Source organism: Triturus cristatus, chromosome 9, assembly GCF_964204655.1.
Source record: "Triturus cristatus chromosome 9, aTriCri1.1, whole genome shotgun sequence".
Classification (NCBI taxonomy): domain Eukaryota; kingdom Metazoa; phylum Chordata; class Amphibia; order Caudata; family Salamandridae; genus Triturus; species Triturus cristatus.
Window position 1 is genome coordinate 375,340,042 of NC_140592.1, and position 20,464 is coordinate 375,360,505.

General features: G+C 43.8%; 1 protein-coding gene across 4 annotated transcripts in view; it reads right to left on the bottom strand.

The window, feature by feature from the left end:
• The window catches only part of LOC146797981 (synaptosomal-associated protein 25-like), a 396,023-nt gene that overhangs the window by 38,726 nt on the left and 336,833 nt on the right, over positions 1–20,464 (bottom strand). For all 4 annotated transcript variants that reach the window (XM_085625207.1, XM_085625206.1, XM_085625209.1 and 1 more), the window contains one exon: positions 6,026–6,170. In XM_085625207.1, the coding sequence (XP_085481333.1) occupies positions 6,026–6,170 (145 nt within the window). The remainder of the gene's footprint in view (positions 1–6,025; positions 6,171–20,464) is intronic.

Here is a 20,464-nt window from a genome sequence, read left to right on the forward strand (position 1 = left end):
TTATTTAAATGCTGTGGTGAGTCCTAGAAACCACCGGCTCAAAAAAAGCACTTGCGGTTACAAAAACAAAGCAGCATATTAAACACCGTTTTACTTGTGCAAGTTACAAAAGACATTATTTGTGAGTGTTATAAAAGACAAAGAGCATGGCAAATATTGTGCACAATAACAACATCGCAATTTATACATAAAAAGTATATCAGAAATGAGTTTCACTTGTGTGTGTTATAATGCGTTTTAATAGATCTCTAAATGGTGCTTACAAAAAGCACTCCAAAACCTTCCAGTTTGCACTGTAAACGCCGGTGTTAACAATTAAATGCGATGGGGAGTGCAGGAAAACACCAGCTCAAATTAAGCACTACTAGAAAATAAAAAGAGATTTTGACCTATTGGCATTATAAATTACAATGCCTTTATCGAGTTCTGCAAACAGCCATGTATGAGTTCTTTTACCCCGGTTAAACGCGTCTGAATTGCTTTATTAACCCACATTTGAAACTGGTTAGCACCTAGGGGCATTACATCTATACAACACATATAGAGAGGTTTATGTTGCACACAGCTTCTTGAAACTCCAACAAGTAAGTATGCCCCAGAGCACGGCATGGCTTTGGTTACGGACATAAATAAAAAAAATGAACCAAGGAACTGAAGGCTTTAAAGCGCTGTATAATATTCGAAAGCAGGAAACGCTGCCTGGAACTTTAGGAAACTGGCCTTGTTCACAGCTACAAAATAAAAATCTAAAACTGCACTTTTATATGGGCAGGTCAGCCGTTCTCAGGATTACCAAGCGAGGTCCTGGTTCCCAGGGGAACCAAGATTCCTCAACCTTTAGAAAGGCTGGAGCTCAGCTCACAAAACCTCCTGACTGCAGACAAAAGAAGTTACTCTAAAGCACAAATCTTGCTCCTGCACCCAAAAATAAAGCTGGTGTGCTGAAGAGCAACAAAGATGACTTCGCTCATTGGCCAGCAGGAGAGGTCTAAGTTATGCGTCTCCTCCCGTCTCAGCGGGCTCCTGGAAAAAGGCTCCTGTAAGGTCCTGAAGCAAAAAAGGAGGAGGGTAGAAGGAGCCAGAGAAGGGAAGGAATGGGTATTGGAGGAGGAGGCAGGGAGGTGTTTTCCAGCTTTAAGAAGCGCGGCCACGAAACTGAAAGCAACCTTTCTAATATGACACACGACAGATGGCACCCTGTGCGTCACTGCTCGCTTCCGCAAGGTGAAGGCCGTGGTAGTAAACATTTTTTTTAAAGGTGGGACATGCACCCGCCTTTGGCCAATTGCGTGCTTTCATTTTCGAAAGCCACACACAAAGGCCAATAAAATGTGCCAACAACACGCAAGAGCTTGCTAAAAGTCTTGAGTGATTCCAAGAGGCCCTCTTCTAGAGCAGCGCATGCGTGTAGCGCTAGGCTCGACCTAAAAACCAGTTCTTAATTTGTGGCAGTGGTTTGTGGTGCACAGGCACTAAATTGCCAACATCGGCACCTGAGACTGTCTGCCACAAGGTGGCGCTGTCTGGCTAATTTAGAGATTACCACAACAACAGTTAATTATTAATTCAATATACATAAAAAATTACTATTACCTACCGGCCAAGCCATTCTTACAGCTTTGGGGGCATGAAAATCTGAATTGTCACACTTGTAGGAGTGTGATGGTTAGTAGTTGTGCTCTTACCATCATTGGCACCATGGCAGGGGCAATGCATGGTGTAAGATATAGAGGCTTCCTGACAAGAGCCCTAGCACTATTTTTTCTTTTTAATATAAATTAAGCACAGGGTAAAACATTTGTTATTATTTATTGCATTTCTCTCCATTTTTGGTTTCCAAATGTAAGTCAGTGTACAAGAAAGAACACAATTTCCAAAACGCCCTCTGAATACCAGGATATTAAGGGTAACGCCATATTTCGGAGTCGTACGAATACTACTGTTCCTAAACTCAACATCATGGGCACATTAAAAAATGCTTAGCTTTCTTTTTAGCCATTTTTTAAATTCAGAAATGTTTACATTATGAACTGATACATGATGCTAGACCCATGTGTCTAGAGCGGATGCCCCGTGAGGATCATGCCAGTTAACCCCATACACCAAGCCGGGACTGCCCAAAGTGGCCCCCTCCACATACATGCAATCATATTGTGAAGTCACGCTATGACCAACCGCACAGTAGATCTCAGCGATACGCATTCCCGCCATCCCCTAATAACTTCCACAGTTCACCCCCAGTTTGCAGTTATTGCTCTCCATTGGCAGTTCCAAAGCCGGTGATCGTTAAAAGGGAACGCATTCACCACATATTACACTACATAGCACCCATACGCTCATTTGGGGATAGACATACCTCCATGACCACGGGAAACTTAAGTCAACCATGCTCTTGTACATGTGTTAAAGTAATCAGACCTACCAAGAAGGTAGCACCCAGAATGTACCATTGAGAAATGTTAATTAGGCATTGTACGAAAAGCTTTTGTAAATTCAAATATCTGTCGCTACCTTTCGTTTGGTGGGTACACATGGTGATATACTATACATGTACTATGTTAATTTGTTATGTGGAATGCTAAAACCCAATAAACTAATTTAAACAACAACAAAAAAGAACTGATACATGATCACTTCACAATAAAAAATCATTATCAGCTGCAGCTTGCTTGATGGCTCTGGGTCTTGTGTGTGTGTTTCTGGACATATTATTGGAGCTTTATATATCTTGATCAGACTAAAATGGAGGATGTTATACAATCCAAGGAAAAATCATTCTTTTGAGTGAGAAATGAAACCTAAGCCTTATTGAGCATTACTTTATATGGAGTGCAGAATATCATTTACCTTGCAAAGGAAACAACCCACCAATCAAATTATCTTCAACAAGCTAAAATACACAAAAAGAGCTTGTGGAGAGCCTATTTTGCACATTTTGATGGTGATTAGGAGCAAACTCTTAGAAAGAAGCATGCCACTTATTGTGAGCAAAGGGTTTGGGTCCTATTTTCTTTTTCTTTTTTTTTATTACAATCAACGAGGTAGTTTTGGTATAGATAAATCACTGAATTGGTGGCCTAAGCCCCTTCTGTTTAAGATAAAAAAAACAAATCCCAACAGATAGGGCAAGGTTGTGATATTAGTTTTTGTTTTTCAGACCTAGCTAGGCCAATCAAAGGTCAGTGGGTTAGAAAATCAGCAGAACAATAACTCTGCTGTAGAGTACACTACGGGGAACAATAATTGTTTTGCTAACTGTATATCACAGGAGGTGGTACCAGGTAATGAGAATGTTTTAACAGGATATCGACTACCACTATATAATGAAAAAGAAAGAGGCTGAACAGTGGAGCCCCATAGGCCTCATCACCTAACCCGCTATCCCTAATGTATGTATATGTAATCTGAAACTACCCAGAAGTGTGTGTGCACACTGACAAACACCCACTGTCACAGTGTAATTCCCATACAGGAATTTAACAATTTTAACACAATAGCACAGGTGCACCACATAACAAATTAGACAAAGAATTGTATAGAATCCATGTCCACAAAATATTCTTCCATGTTTCTTCCTTTAATTTCAATGAAGTCTTTAAAACATAATCAGGGAGATTGAGACACAGCCGACGCGTTTCGTCCTTATTAGAACGATTTCTTCAGGGCAAACAGGTCTTTAATATTATTTCTATTTAGAAAATAAGCCACCTGGTAAGTCGGGTATAGAATACAGAGATGCTTCCGTCCTCCAATATATTATGTATTAAAATTATTATTATGACTGGCACCTTAATCTAAAACGACAAGACGAGAGGGTATATGATGACTCCCAGTCTAGTTAAGCCTTGGTCTCAGGTCAGGGAAATGACCGAAGGTCTCCAATTGGTGAGGACTGCTCCAACTAATTCTGGCCGGCTACTGTAATTGTGCAATTATTTTTGCATATCTTCCATTTCCCTGACCTGGGACCAAGGATTAACTAGACTGGGAGTCATCATATACCCACTTGTCTTATCGTGTTAGATTAAGGTGCCAGTCATAATAATAATTTTAATACATAATATATTGGAGGACGGAAGCATCTCTATATTCTATACCCGACTTACCAGGTGGCTTATTTTCAAAATAGAAATAATATTAAAGACCTGTTTGCCCTGAAGAAGTCCTTCTGATAAGGACGAACCGCGTCGGCTGTGTCTCAATCACCCTGATTATGTTTTAAAGACTTCATTGAAAATAAAGGAAGAAACTTGGAAGAATATTTTGTGGACATGGATTCTATACAATTCTTTGTCTAATTTGTTATGTGGTGCACCTGTGCTATTGTGTTAACACTATATACTGAAGGTAATTATATATGGTTAACTGTAGATTCACTATTCTTAATTCCATGTTTATGTAACATGACTATATATGTATTGATGATACAGAGATAGTCGATATTACACACTCAATGTTGTTGCACGCCAATATTTTGCCACTTGATATTGTGACATACAACCAGCGATTATGTATGAAAGCAGATTATGGTGACAATAAGAAATGGGTAGCATGAGTGTACGCAGAGAGCGATACTTCCAACGCCAACAAGAAGTGGAAGACGATGAGCAGCTAAGGGATATTTAGTGAAAGACTGGCCACTTGTGGGCGCAGAACACATTAATAGTTGATCAGAAAAAAATGTGTTTGGGGGCTTTTGGGTTGATGTGTGGTGAAAAGCTGGTAGTAACTACATTTTGTTTAGAGCAGGTATAATTGACTTAGCCTATTAGGAATACCTTGGTCAGATCATTACAAAGAAATGGGTGATGGCCAAAACGGATCCAGATAACAAAAGAGAGTTAAGGGGAGTGTATCATGTGGTGTAGATGAAGTGATAAGATGATGCATCCAGGCCTACATACTGAAGGTTTCGTGGCACACCACAGAGCAAGGTAGCCTGGTGTATTAAGGCTTCAAGAAGTTGTTATTTAATAGTATCCACTGATTTAATTTCATTTCATTAACAGGAAGTTGAGCAGAGGCTAAGCTTGTAGGGCATGTAACCATAAGAACGATCACAGACGATTGGATATGATATTTACACACAAAGTGTCCCAGTCAAACTGTAATAGTCAAAGGGGGAAGATGTGTTTGACAGACAAGATGGAGTATTTGAAGGACAGGTGTACCACTTTGCACAACACAAGGGTAATTAGACCAAATGAAAAGATTAACGGAATGACCAGAGACAGTTTAAGGGTAGCCACTGCTAGTGGGTTAGTGTGAAAGGCAGTCACTGAAGTGAAAGTTTGTTTGCAGACCAGTTCTATCAGTGGATAACCTCCTCCCTTTGTACTGAAGAGGGAAATGAAACCCAGAACCAATAGAGACCCTGCTTGGATGGGTAAAAATAAGGAAATATCAATAGATATGGGTGAATTGCATAAACAAGTGCAACATAAGCAGCAGAGGTACAGAGAGTGCTGAAGCTAGGGCATGGGAGTAAAGAAGGTGTTTTTTCACTGAAGAGATGCTGAGAGTGTGAAATCCCAACTGGGTGTAGAAGTTAAAATCAATGGCCCTACCTGCAAGAGTCATACACAAGAATTATTTCAAACTGCATAATAAATTTCATTGAAACAGTGGAAGGTTAATAAACCAGGGAGGAAGAAAAACTGGATCTGGTTTAATACAACATACAGAGCATAGGTCTGAAGCGTGATGGGGTTGTTGTTTTGATCAATTACTAGGATTTTCTTCTCTAACAGTGGAAAGGGTATGTTTTATTGTGTACTTCTTGTATGCAAGCAGCTGTCTTACTAATTGATTTGGGGGTTTACTATGACATCTACATCGAGGGGACTCCTGTTGAGGCAGCTGGACTGTGAAGCTGAATTGAAGAGTAGCTTGATGTGAGTATCTTACTTTACTATCAATAAAGCACTTTAGTGACTGTTTATTTCATCACACCACTGCAAAACTCCCTTCAGCACATGCTACTAAATTGACATTAGACATATGACATTTTTATCACTTCACTCACCTTCTCCATGATCTTGTCCATCTGCTTGTTCTGGATATCGATCTCATTGCCTACATCCAGGGCCATGTTCTTGAGGTTGCCGAGGATGCTTCCCACTTGATTCAGGTTCTCCTCCATCTCGTCTTCTCTGGCATCGTTGGTCACTCTGAAACCAGTCACACACTCCGCTATTAGCCTCACAAGCCAGGAAATGAGAAAACAGAGCCATTAGGGACCACTCCGACGAGGAGCACTGAGGTAGCCTTTCCCTTGTTGCTAGTGTTGCAGACCTATCCATGTGACTCACAAGAAAGTAAAAAAAAAGCCCTACTTCGAACACTCTCATCAAAGTGGTTTTACCATTAAGAAGTTTTTGCTTCCACTAAAAAGAGGGCCCCACAGTTTATGGAAGCATGGAAAATGTCGCAGAGTGTGTGATTTATGCAGATACTCTCCATTGCCAACAAATGAAAACTAACTTGTACGTTTATTGATATTTTGGGGATAACTACTTACAAAAAAGATTTAGGAAAACCGACTTGAACCCTGTAGGATGGTCTCGGCTAGATTAACATTCACATAAAAAGCCAAAAATAAGTTATTTTTTAACAGCTCTATGTCAGAGTAAAAAGTTAATACCACTTGTCAGATTAGACTCTGGTTGATTTATTGCAAATCTTTGAATATTAAAATTAAAAATCTAAAGGGTCATTTATAAAAAAAAAAATGCCCAAACTGCACTGGGTTTGAAAGAAAACAGGATTTTATTACACAGTTTTCTGTGACTAATATGGATTTGCATGGAACAAAGAATGGCTAGCTTGTTATAATACACATATGTTCCATAGTTAGAAGGGTGTTTGTGTTGGTTCACCATGCAGGTATTCTACCAGCTAATACTGGTCCCCAGAATGGGGCAGACAAATCAGAAAATGAGGCACTGGTTTCCAAAATATGGAGCCGCCATGTTTCATAAAGATATGAGACACCTCTGTGCATGTAATTGGAAACAGATTGGTTTGGGAGGACAGGAGAATGGACATTGTGTACACAGGAAAGAGCAACACTTTGCGCAAGGACTGGAGAGAAACCCCAACTATGTACACAACAGGGAGCAGTCCTGGGCAGCCAGGAGAGTAGCCTCCTCTGTACACACACTAGAGAGATACTCTATCTACAAGAACAGCAGATGGCCACTGGTAGGAAGGAAATGTAGACCCTTTCCCGAATACAGAGCAGCTCTGTCTACAAATGAAAGTGTGAAAGCATGATAGAGAACAGCTTAAGTAAAAGGATCAAAAAAAGACGTGCACACAGGAAAAAGAGACCGTCTACAAGGAAAAGGTTTGAGAAAGGTCTGTGCATGTGAAAGAGCAAAAGGCAGTGGGTGGGACACTCGTTCACAACGAATGGCAGAGTATTTCTAAGAGCACAATCATTCTAATCCTGCATGGGACGTGTAAGACCATGTCACGCTGCACAAGACATGTAAGAGCAAGTCCACAATATTCGATACAGTAACCAAAACGAGTAAGGGGGTGTTACACTGCAAGAGACGCTGCAGAATACATTTGGATATGGAGAGGACACCGAGCTATCCAGGCACAAAAAGTGCAAGAGCAGGTCAAACTACACCAAACAAGAGGTATTAAAAAGGGTACATTCAGAAGTAATGTATATGGGTGGTACGTAGGTCACAATCAAGGGTACCAAACAAGTCACATCAGTGCAGATTGCACTATCGAATCCACTGGACGAAAAAGCAAGCGCACATCCGCTTGTCCGTGGGTAGGCAAAGTGGGTTAAAACAACTCAAACACTACAAAAGCGTGCAAGACATGCTTTCTCCAAACCTTGGCAGGTGGAAGAGGGAGCTACTGCTTGAGCTTCAGAATTATTAACTTGTCTCCCTATTGTTGCAGGCCACCTGTTTCATAGAAGACAGCTGTACGTGGCAAAGCACCCTCTTGTGTTCCATGTAGCAGTGGCAATAACAAATGGTAGGTCCTCAGCATAGGAGAGGTACAGTGGACTAGTTCAGACTTACATGGTGTGAAAGCATTAGTAAAGGAAACATAAGCCTGCAAGGTGATGGAAACCACAACCAGTAGACATTCCACGTTCTCAGTCAAACAATGACCCTTGTACACTGGAACAGTCACCTGCCCTCACACAGGCGCTCCAATGTTCTCCTGTAGCAACATTAGGGAATATAAGACAGTTGTACTTGAAGTGTTCCAGAAGGCAATTATAGGATGGATGAGATGTCTGAAAATCATTGTGGTGGTCAGAGATAACAGCGAATATGTGTGCAGCCAAAAATACAGTGTAGCAGCTGGCAATAAAGAACACAACAAAGAATTGATGGAGTGAAAAGAGCTCCTTTCCTACAACGATTGGCGAGAAAGAGAGATGGCAAATTTATGGTCGTGGAGATGAAGATGACTCAATAGGATTGTTGCTTTAAAGTAAACAAGAAAACACTTGCTTGGAGGAGATGGGTGTGTCTAGCTTGCAGCGAATTGGACTGAAAGAGTGAGGTGAACAGCGGACAGGCTTCCTGGCTATGGAGGTGAACATAGGTCGAGCTTGTACGAAAATGAAGAAAGCACCAGTTAACTGGTTACAGGGCTGAAGAGGCACTTGTGTATTGGCTAGGGTAGTGAGGGAGTCAACTTTACAGGCTGAAATTGTGAAAAGTGCTCTACCAGTCTTCGAGCTAAGGAGGTTCTCAGAGGAGATGCTTACAGGCTGTAGAGATTTAGGAAGCTCCAGTTTAAAGGATATATACAGAGGTTCCCAGAGTCCCAATGATTTTATTTTGTCACTCCACTGGTATGGATTTTGTTGGCGATCTCTAGGCTCAACTGTGGCTCAATGACGAAATGCTCCTAAAAGTTGTATCCATCGACGACAGGAAGCACCACAGCAGGGAACAAGTCAACAGTACTTCAGTAGACTGATCGTATGACTACAGTCTTCTTTACAAGGATTACCCACAACCAAGCAATTTTTGTGCATCTTACCAAGTGACTGGAGTTTGTAGACTCACCATAAGAGGTACCTCTGTGTTGGTACTCTTTTAGAATCTAGCTGTTTTCAATGTCATGGTCCCAAAAAAAAGCAGCTTGGTTCACAGCATTACCAAGGGACTGTTCTTGCAGCCTCAGGCCCCTTTGTAAACGAAGGTCGGATTGGGAAATTTGCTCCCCAAATTCTAGGACCAAGTTCAAAGAGTAGAGATTCAAGTCTGAAGTAAGAACACCCTTTTCCAAATGTCAACTCAATAACAAGAGGATGCACTTCTTGAGGTAATCTTCTAACATTTCAAGGCTAGTTATGAAGGCTATTAGAAGTCAATAGACAGTAGATCTAACCCAATCAATTAATCAGGGGAATTGTAAGCGCGCTACTCACCCGTGAGGGCCCCAAGGTGGTGGTGGGGTGGGGGTAGACAGCTCAGTTCAATCGAAGAGCCAGGTCTTGAGCTTCTTCCTGAAGATGTTCAGGGAAGGGGCGCATCTGATGTTGAGCGGGAGCTCGTTCCAGGTCTTGGCTGCGATGTAGGAGAAGGTTCTTCCACCTGTTCTGGCTCTGCAGAAGCTCGGGCTTTCGGCGTGGTCAGCGGATCGGAGGTTTCTCTTGGGTACATGGAGGGAGATTCTCTCGTTGAGGTATTGGGGTCCGGTGTAGTGGCTCCATTTGTAGGCGAGGGTGAGTATCTTGAAAGTGACTCTCTTCTCTACAGGGAGCCAGTGGAGGTTCCGTACGTTTTGGGTGGTGTGTTTGTGTCAAGGAATGTCGAGGATGAGTCTGGCTGCGGTGTTCTGTATGGTCTGGAGCTTGCAGATCAGAGACTTGTTGATTTCGGCATAGAGGGCGTTTCCGTAGTCCAGTCTGCTGGTGATGAGCGCATGGGTGACGGCCTTCCTTGATTCGTGGGGGATCCACTTGAAGGTCTTTCGGAGGATTCAGAGGGTGTTGAAGCAGCTGGAGGCGACGGCGTTGACCTGTCGGGTCATGACGAGGGAGGAGTCTAGTACGATGCCGAGGTTTCGGGCATGGTTCGTAGGTGTGGGGGGGCTGCCGAGGGCGGTAGGTCACCAGGCGTTATCCCATGCCGAGGGGGATGGTCCGAGTACGAGGACTTCTGTCTTCTCCGAGTTGAGCTTCAGGCAGTTTCTACTCATCCAGGATGCAACGTCTTTCATTGCTTCCTGGAAGTTGAGTCTGGTGGTGATTGGGTCCTTGGTGAGGGAGAGGATGAGCTGGGTGTCATCGGCGTAGGATACTATGCTGAGTCTGTGATGTCTGACGATGACGGCGAGGGGGGCCATATAGATGTTGAATAGCGTGGGGCTGTTTCGGTGCAGTGGTTGCTGCGGAATCCCAAGTATAACAACATTGCCATGGTTCATCCTGCCCCCTTTCCTTCATACAAATGTTATGACTGCCCTCTTTGCAACAGTCTAGTATGATAGACCTTCAGATGTTGAATCACTGCCTCTTTCAGAGCTTTTTCCTCTCTCCCTTTTTAGTTGCCTTGTGTAACTTCATACACATTCCTTATCCCATCTGGAGTCGTTCCCTATGAGACAGCCTAGAAGCTGTGGAGTAGGGATGTCTCATACAAGACCAGTTTTAGCAGAAGACAAGGTAATAAAGGCCACTTCAAATTCATTTGCGGCAGATATACTGCCTGTGGGTCACTTCAGCGCCCACCTCAGAATCTTGCCACAATCTCTTTGACTTAACAAAACTAAACATCTGGGAGGAAGGGTCAGAAGGCAGGAGAGGCCTCTAGTTTCCCTCCATCTTGAGCAGGTACATTGATTTATGGGTTTGATGCTGCTGTTGGGCATAGCTCCTGGATGAGTCCAATCCTGAGCCAGGATCCCAAAACTGATCTTGGTGGGTGGATATCCCACTGGAAAGATTTGCCTGGATTCGGGCCCCAAGAGCATGTGGGCTTATGGTGGAAAAACACCTGCCGCTTTAGCTTCTGGTCCTCAAGATCTAGTTACCCTCACGGTTGAGGTGGGTGCTACTGATACAAATATTACTATTGCCACAAACATGGCAACACAAACTTGGATGGTTTCAAATGTTATTCCACAGACTGTTGCTCCTAAGCAGAAGTTTGAATGGTTGTTTTGGAATGTGGCAGGCCTTTAGAATAAGGTGAATAATGCTGATTGCAATGATTTGATTAGGAATGTTCAAATTGCATGTCTACAAGAGACCTGGGTTTGTGAAACAGTTCATATTGATGGGTTTGTCTCTTTTTTTTACATCAGCCACTTATTTAAGATTGGGACACCACAGAGGTGGACTTTTAATGTTGGTCTCTAGTGTATTAAACAGAAAGATTTTTAAAACTTATCTTGATTCTCCTAATTTTCAAATCATTTGTCTGCTGCTGCATTAGACTAAGACAATGCTTAATATTGTACATTTTTATCATAATAATTTTAACTCTTGCAATACAGACATAGTAGCTTCCCTTGACTAGACCCGTAGCAAGGTATTGAATGAGCTGAATAGGGATTTTATAGTATTTGGGGGGAGATTATAATGGTGTGCTCGGTCTAATTTCCGAAAGCTCTGTTTGTGGTGTATTGGGACGTGCCACTGAAGATTACTCTAATTTTGAGCAGAATCTGTGTGGTGATATCCTTAATAATATCATGAGCAAGTATTCCTTTCTTCTTGTGTTAGACTTTATTACTGCCCCAGTCCATAAACATATTGTCTTTAGTGGTAAAGGGCCAGGCAGTCTAATTGATTTTATTGCCCTCTCAGAGAAATAAAGACACAAAGTCTTTCATTTTTTGATCTTACGGAACTACCTGAGTGATCACAACCCATTGGCTCTCTTCCTTGCTCTGGGTAACTTGCAGCAACAGGTTATACCTTCCATTTTACCAACAGAAGACAATCGAAACAAGGTATCCTCCATAAATGGGCAACAGTGGACTCAGGGCGTCTGTTAGCTGGACTTGTAGCCAGAAATGGGGAGCAGATAGCGTTATGTCCCTCAGGAATGTTGAGAGCATGTTGGAATTTGTAATACCATAACTGAGTTTCTAATATCTGTAAACATACGTAGGGAGTCTAAGCCTCAGAAGTGGTTTGACGGAGTATGCTCGCAGGCACATAGAGATCTTATTTATGCCCATCTTATTTATGCCCTTAAGGGGGTACCTAGGGAGGAAGAGGTGGTGAAATGATGTATACAAAATTATAAGCAGGCCATCTCAAACAGGAAGGCAGCGATAAGGCATGAAGCCCAGGAACAAGTGCATGAGGCTAGCTTAAGGAACGTTTCTTGCCTTTTTTGGGAAAACGGTAATAGCCCCTTTCTTTGGAGATGCACACAGCACAGTCCTTGAGGCAATTATCTCATCACATAAATGGGTTGAACTCTTTTATCAGGATGTATGACAATAGTAGTGAATCAGATAAACATTCTGACATTGTAGTGATCGACCCCTTAGAAAATTGTTCGGATTTAGCAATCATTACTTTAGGGGAGGTTAGCTCAGCGATAGAAAAGAGTGCAATGAATAAGCTCACAGACCCTTACAGGGTGCCAATCTATCTTTTTATTGATTGTCAAAGTGTTAAGGAGTTCTAGCACCGTGGGCTCGTCTAAGTCATGGTCAAATGCCATCATCTGCCCCATCTATAAGAAGAGTGGCACAGCCGACCCTCGATGTTATCAGCCCATCTCACTAATTCATTCAACAGCCAAAGTATTGGGTAGGATTTTATTCAATCGGTTCAAGGCCAAGGTGGGCGAGAAGGTCAATTTTTCCATCAATCAGTATGGGTTTGGGAAGGGTCTTGGAACGGTTGATCAGTTTGGACCGTCACTTATTCCTCACTAAATATATGCAGGCGAAGAAGGGTTGTCTGTACTTAACATTCATGAATCTTACCTCAGCATTTGATTAGGTGAACAGGGGAAGCTTTGGGAGAAAATGTTGGAAATGGGGGTGGAGACCCCATTAGTGACATTTTTAGCTCAGATGCACCAAAATGAGACTGGGTGCATAAGGTATGGGGCTAACGGTGAATGCACCACCTCGATTAAAATGAAGAGAGGCGTGAGACAAGGTTGTGTGCTGGCCCCTTTTCTTTTCTGTCTATATATCAATGATCTTGATACCTTTTAACTCTTGGGGAGGTAGACACACTTAGGGTTGGTCCCAGGAAACACACTGCATTGCTATTCACAGATGATTGTGTTCTAATATCAAGAACAGGTGTTGGCCTACAGAAGCTGTTGAATAGATTTGTCTGGTTAATGAGTGATCTGGGACTCATGACGAATATAGCCAAGCCACACACCACTTCCTGAGACCTCATTTTATCAATGGTGATAAAGTTCTCAGTGTTCCAACCTTCACATATTTGAGGGTACCCTTTGATTGCAAAGGTACCTCGATGCATTTAATGAAGGTTAGGAAATCCCAGTTTGAGCAAACTACCAGAGGCCCTTTTTAGGTTCGCTGGGAAGCTGGGTTCTAAACCATTGGATGTTACGGTAAACATTTACAAAGCTCGCTGTTGTTCTGTTATGACATATGGTGCTGGTGTTTGGGATTCTTGTAATCCGCTGTGCTTACAGGTCAGTGAGAATGTATTCTTGAGAAGACCTTTGTCTGTCCAATAGCATGCCCACTTTTCTTCGGCACATGGAGTTGGGCTAACCGTATTTGAAGGATCGTATTAAATTAGCTCCAATTATGATGTGGTACTCTATCTGGTCCAAACAAGACACTTTTTTAAATCAGGAGGTTATCACTGACTGTTTACGGCTTGACCATGCTCACAGAATCCAATGGCTAAGATAATCTTTCTTTGGCCCATGGGACATCACTGCCTTTTCTAAAAGCCGATTAAAGACAGAATTCCTTAGTGCCGATATCGGTAACCCTCCCCAGCAACGCAATAGTAAAGTGCTACTTAGCATACAAGAAATTAAATAAATCGGACAACATATGGTTTGCTGGAAAAACAGTTTGCTGCAGGTTTATTTCATAAACGAAATCAAATATGCCAATGTGGTGGGTTAACTTATGTGTGATCCAAAGGCGGCGATTAGTAACCTAAGCTGCCCACCAGCCTGGTGAGCCAAATAGCACCGTGGGCCAACCCATTCAGTGCTACAATTTAGTTTGGGCAGTTTTTCTCCCTTAAATACCCTGGACCACCAGCTCAGGATTATGACTCAATCAATCATATCATTTGTAAAGCGCGCTACTTACCCGTGAGGGTCTCCAGGCGCTGGGGGATGGGGAATGCTGCTATTGCTCAAAAAGCCAGGTCTTGAGGACTCTTCTGAAGGTCAGTAGGTCTTGGGTCTGCCGTAGGACCGTGGGGAGGGTATTCCAGGTCTTGGTGGCGATGTGGGAGAACGATCTCCCGCCGGAAGTCGCTCTTCGGATGTTGGTCCAGTGTTGTGGAGTGCCTTGTATGCGTGGGTGAGGAGCTTGAAGGTTATCCTCTTGTTGATGGGGAGCCAGTGTAGGTCTCTCAGGTGGGGTGTGATGTGGCTGCTGTGAGGGATGTCGAGGATCAGGCGTGCAGAGTTGTTCTGGATGCGTTGCAACCGTCTCAGGAGTTTGTCCGGGGCTCCTGCGTAGAGGGCGTTCTCGCAGTCCAATTTGCTGCTGACGAGGGCCTGGGTGACCGTTCTTCTCGTTTCGGTGGGGATCCACTTGTAGATCCTGCGGAGCATGCGGAGGGTGTTGAAGCAGGAGGAAGAGACGGCGTTGACCTGCTTAGTCATGGAGAGGGTGGAGTCGAGGATGACCCCTAGGTTGTGTGCTTGGTCGGTGGTTGTTGGAGCTATTCCCAGTGAGGTCGGCCACCAGGAGTCGTCCCAGGCCGAGGGGGTGGATCCGAGGATGAGGACCTCCATCTTGCCCGAGTTCAGCTTCAGTCGGCTGTTCCTCATCCATTCGGCGACGGCCTTCATTCCTTCGTGGAGGCTGGTTTTGGCGGTGTGGGGGTCCTTGGTGAGGGAGAGGATCAGCTGGGTGTCATCGGCATAGGAGATGATGTTGAGGTCGTGCAGTCGGGCGACGTGGGCGAGAGGTGCCATGTAGATGTTGAACAGCGTTGGGCTGAGGGATGAGCCCTGGGGTACGCCGCAGATGATCTCGGTGGCTTCGGAGCGGAAGGGGGGGAAGGCAGACGCTCTCTGTTCTGCCGGAGAGGAAGGAGGTGATCTAGTCCACGGCCTTCTCTTGGATCCCAGCGTCGTGGAGGCGTGTTCGTAGTGTGCGGTGGCAGACCGTGTCGAAGGCGGCTGACAGGTCCAGAAGGATGAGGGCCGCTGTTTCTCCGTTGTCTAGCAGGGTCCTGATGTAATCGGTGGCGGCGATGAGGGCAGTTTCGGTGCAGTGGTTGCTGCGGAATCCGGACTGGGAAGGGTCCAGGATGCTGTTCTCCTCGAGGTAGCGGGTCATTTGTTTATTGATGGTCTTCTCGATGACCTTCACCGGGAACGGGAGCAGGGATATGGGCCTGAAGTTCTTGAGGTCCTTGGGGTCCGTCTTGGGTTTCTTGAGTAAGGCGTTGATCTCGGCGTGCTTCCAGCTCTCTGGGAAGGTTGCTGTCTCGAAGGAGATGTTGATGACTTTCCGGAGATGGGGTGCGATGGCTGTGCTGGCTTTGTTGAAGATGTGGTGTGGGCATGAGTCGGACGGGGATCCGGAGTGGATGGTGTTCATGATCTTGATGGTGTTGTCATCGGTGATGTTGGTCCAGGAGAGCAGGCGGTTGGTGCAGATGGTAGGCGTGGGGGTGGAGGTGTCGGTGGTTGTCGTGGCGTTGAAGCGGTCATGGGTGTCTGCGATTTTGCGGTGGAAGAAGGTGGCCAGCGAGTCGCACAGGCCTTGCGAAGGTGGGATGTCGTTGGTGTTAGAGCTGGGGTTGGAGAGTTCCTTCACGATGTTGAAGAGCTCTTTGCTGTTGTGCGCGTTGTTGTCTAGGCGGTCTTTGAAGGAGGCCCCTTATGGCGGATCTGATGAGGTGATGGTGTCTGCGGGTGGCATTCTTGTGGGCTGCGTAGCAGTCCGGTGTTCGTTCACGGAGCCAGTTCTTCTCCAGTTTTTGGCAGGTTTGCTTGGAGGCCTGGAGGTCTTCAGTGAACCAACTGGTTTTCTTGCTGGTGTGATTGTTGGAGGGTTTCTTGAGCGGGGCAAGGGTGTTGGCACAGTCGTCGATCCACTGTCTGAGGTTGCGGGCGGCGGTGTCGGGGTCAGTGGGTGGGCTTTTTAGGGTAGAAGCATCACCAGGCAAGCCATCGGATCCTCAGGATTGCAACCGCCCGAAGGACTAACGGGGTGCCGTTGCTTACAGCCCAGGGTCCTGCTGTAAAGACTCTTGGGGTTTGGCATGAAGCACCTCTGCTGTATTTCCTGAGATGGTATCTGTATGTACCACACTGCCTCTCGATCGCCCTGTAACTCCGCCTGCAACACACATAAAAAATTATCAAGCTCAGTACAGGAAGCAAAACTCCGCTGCTGGCATGCTGGGTACAGGATAGGGTGGGTGACAGCGTGTCCAGTGGGGGAATAAAGAGGCTGGCACCTGTGTGGGGCAGGTATACCTACCTGACCCCAGCCCCCGCAGGCGCCAGAAATGACGCAGGGAGAGCGCAGGAATAGTGGGGCTCCAGCGAGGGGTTTCCCAAGAGTGGAACGAGATAAGTGTGCTCAAATGCGGCACTAAGGGGCCACCTTCTTAAGAGGGCGTACTGCGTGTGCTGCAACCAGCTGCATACTATGTGGGGCTGGAGAAGAGAAACTCAAAAGGAAAGAAGAGGGTGGCTGCTTATTATCTGTAATGTAAACAGCAGGTATAGAGCCCTGTCTCAATTCTCGAACTTATCATTACCAGAGATTGTATTTGTTTAGGTTTAGACTCAACATAGCTTTTTTTAAATGTTGTTACCCAAGTGATGGTTACTGTGATTCAGACCTTTAACTGTGTCCTTGTGACTCCTGTTCAGCTCATTCCACGCTACGTTTCTTTTTTTCCATAAGTTGTATGCTGCACCAAGTAAACAATTTTTAATTCCATTACTTAGGTATTTGAATATTAGAAGGTGCAGACCAGCTCTGCTCTATTTACAGCTGCTGCAAACCGAATACCTTTGCACAATGGTTCATAAGTTTATCTCTGCAAGACTCAGGAACATGATAGGGAAGTAATGTTTTAATGGTGATCTATTTATTGAGTTGTTGAGATGTTGCATTTGCCTCTGTCCATTTATGCACAAGTCACTTTATGATTTTAACTGTTGCAGTGGGACATCTGGCTTTTGATTACATTTAAGACATTTGCTGCGGAGGACATATTATATTTTATCTTTTTTACCTGTTGTAATAATTCCAATTGTTATGATGCATTGCAACCTAATGGGTTTTTTATGCTATGTATATTTTCATTTTTTTTTACAAACTGAAAAAAAGATTGTCTGACTTGACTCCCTTCAGCTGATCGCTCTATAATTTAGAAAAATAGATCACAAAAAGAGAAAGCCAGTTCTCCCTATCGTTTTTCCCCCTGCAGTTGCAATGCTGTTCTGGCTTCCTTATGTTATAAATAGATCAAGCAATTTAAAATGGTCTCAGAAAGCAACATTCCACAGTTAATACAAATAAGTTTTAAGGAGATAGACTAAATTCTCCCATCGTCAGTGCTAAATCAAGTGCCACAGACTGTAACTGGGAGACCATCAGTAGCATCTTCTACACTAAGAAAAATAAGGCACACACACACCATTTAAACCGAGCACATGTGGACGAGACATGACAGAATGTATTGTTTAGGAAAGATTTAGGTGGTATAGTTAATAGGGTATAGGCGCCAAAGGTGGTTCCACTGGAATTTAAAAGGTGAGTTACTGATTCTAGACGGTGCTATAGGGTGAGGGAGAACCACCTGCCTCCCCAGGTTATTGTGGCAAAGAGCAACAAGATACAATGATTAGACACCCTAGCACACGTAACATTACCATTATGGTTATTTTCCCATGTTATTTACAACACAAAATTAATCCATTTAGTCGAATTCTTTTCTTTTTTTCTTTGTATTTAATCCAGTAAGATGTTCTTGGGCCAACACGTGTTTCGTCGCCTCTGTAATTTTATACACGCGACTTGTTCACGGCTGAACAGTAATACTGAAAGTATTTCCTATTGTGGCGGTAATTCCAAGCCACAATACTCCTGTGGCGTGGGGTACGGGGTATTTTCCGAAATAAAACAAATTATAAGCTCCGTTTGGGCGATCAATAAGCACCCCTCTTCTGCAAATCGGCTTCCCGTTTGACTAGTTTCTGGTCACTCCGTAGAACGTCCCCCCACGCCGGTCTCCTCGTGTGCGTTACTGTTCAGCCGTGAACAAGTCGCGTGTATAAAATTACAGAGGCGACGAAACACGTGTTGGCCCAAGAACATCTTACTGGATTAAAGACAAAGAAAAAAAGAAAAGAATTCGACTAAATGGATTAATTTTGTGTTGTAAATAACATGGGAAAATAACCATAATTGTAATGTTACGTGTGCTAGGGTGTCTAAGCATGACAGAATGTAGGCTGTAGCACCCACAGCAAAAGACTAATAAAAGTCCGAGATCTCCCTCGATTTTCTTAAATGAACACACCAACCAGAATTCCAACACTCTCCTTCAAACACAAATTGCCCCCACCTTGGAATTCAGCGAATACGCTCAATTTTACGGACTCTGAAACAGGTTTAAACACCGAATGACTGTCACTATGCCTTGTTATCAAGTGATAGTTCAATGTCATGCTTCGTTCCTGATGGCCACTAGTTAAACACCTATGTCACAATTTTCAAACGTGGATGGATAATGCCAATTATGGAGCATTTCAGCGTCGTCTCTTCTGCTGAATTTAAGGTGTCCAGTGGGTCCTTCCTTCAGACTCCTCATCTTTGGCAGTTCGCTCTGAAATGTTGGTGATCTTTGGCCTACAATTAGAACGTCCACAATTCATAGTCGGATGGTAAACGTGCATGCTTTCCTAGAATCCGCAATGTCACAAACGTGCAGCGATGAAAAATACTGCTTTGCCCAAAAAATTCAACGTAAATATAAAACGCGGACTTATTAAAGGGCCATAAAGGCAAGAAAAACGGTGATCATGGCGAAAATCGAGGAAATTCATGCTGCACACCTAAAGGGCTTTTAAATTCAACCTCAGCCATGTCCCGGAAGGCTGTTTGGAAACATATATTGCCTGTTCCGTGTAGCGCCACGCGGTGGCAGTAGCAGCAAGCATGTGAATCCAGTAAAAACACATGGTATTGAGATAAGAGAACATTTTACAAACGTTAAGAAATAAAAACAAGCATTTGCAATGCAATAGATCTCGCATTTACTAGAGTTTGAGCTATTGGCATTTTAAATGACAATGGCTTTTATTTATGTTTTGTTTTTAAAACAGATAAATAAAAGGCACTGTCATTTACAATGCCAATAGCTTGAACTCTCGCAAATGCGAGACCTATTGCTTTGCAAATGTGTTCAGCGCCCATGCTATTAAATGTTTTAAAAAGCTTTTGGAGAGAGCGTGTCAGCTATTTGCGAAAATAGTGGTCGGAGGCTGTAATTAAAAGCCTACGAGTAACAACACACGTATCAGGGTATGTCGCCATGGGAGGTTACAAAATGAGACAAGGCGGTACTAAGGAGGGACTACTAAGCCTATTGACTGATGAACAGCTACAGTTTACAGTGGACAATGACACAAGCCAATAAAAAATATGGGCGGAGAGGGTGCAGAGCTTCAAGTTCCTACCTGAATACAGCATGCCTCGCAGAGCAGCGCATGCGCTGCCCAGGCTCGACCTAAAAGAAACTGCGTAACCTCTAGAAATGAGAAAGAACAGAAAAGAACTCGTAGTTCTTGCTCTTCCTCCTTTAGTACTGATTACAAATGAATACACAGGCGATCAAGACCATAAAAACACATTGCCCCAAAAATGCTGTCACTTTAACAGTTTTGTAAATACCCAAGCAGGTATGCTCCCTACCTGTGCACCAGCCACGCCCATAACTCTGCATCAGCAACCATTTCCCTCCACTTCTTTTAGGGTAATGTAAAGTTGTTTTAGCCAGCAAAGTTTTCCGAAATACCCTCTTTTTACCCTTCACAAACGTTGAAAACTGAAACAGTGCAAAATCAGCCGAGCTAGCTTTTATTATATTGTATTGTATTTGGATTTCTACAGTGCTTACTAGCTTGACGAGGCATAGAAGCATTTTAAGGTGAGTGGCACGCTACTCAAAAACCTAAGGTTAGACAGAGGACTAATCAGGTGATTATTGTTAGTTACTGGGATTAGTCGTGCACTCCCAAGGAAACCACGCCATGCTTTTGCTCCAGTTTCTTTGTGACTGATTAGATTGATA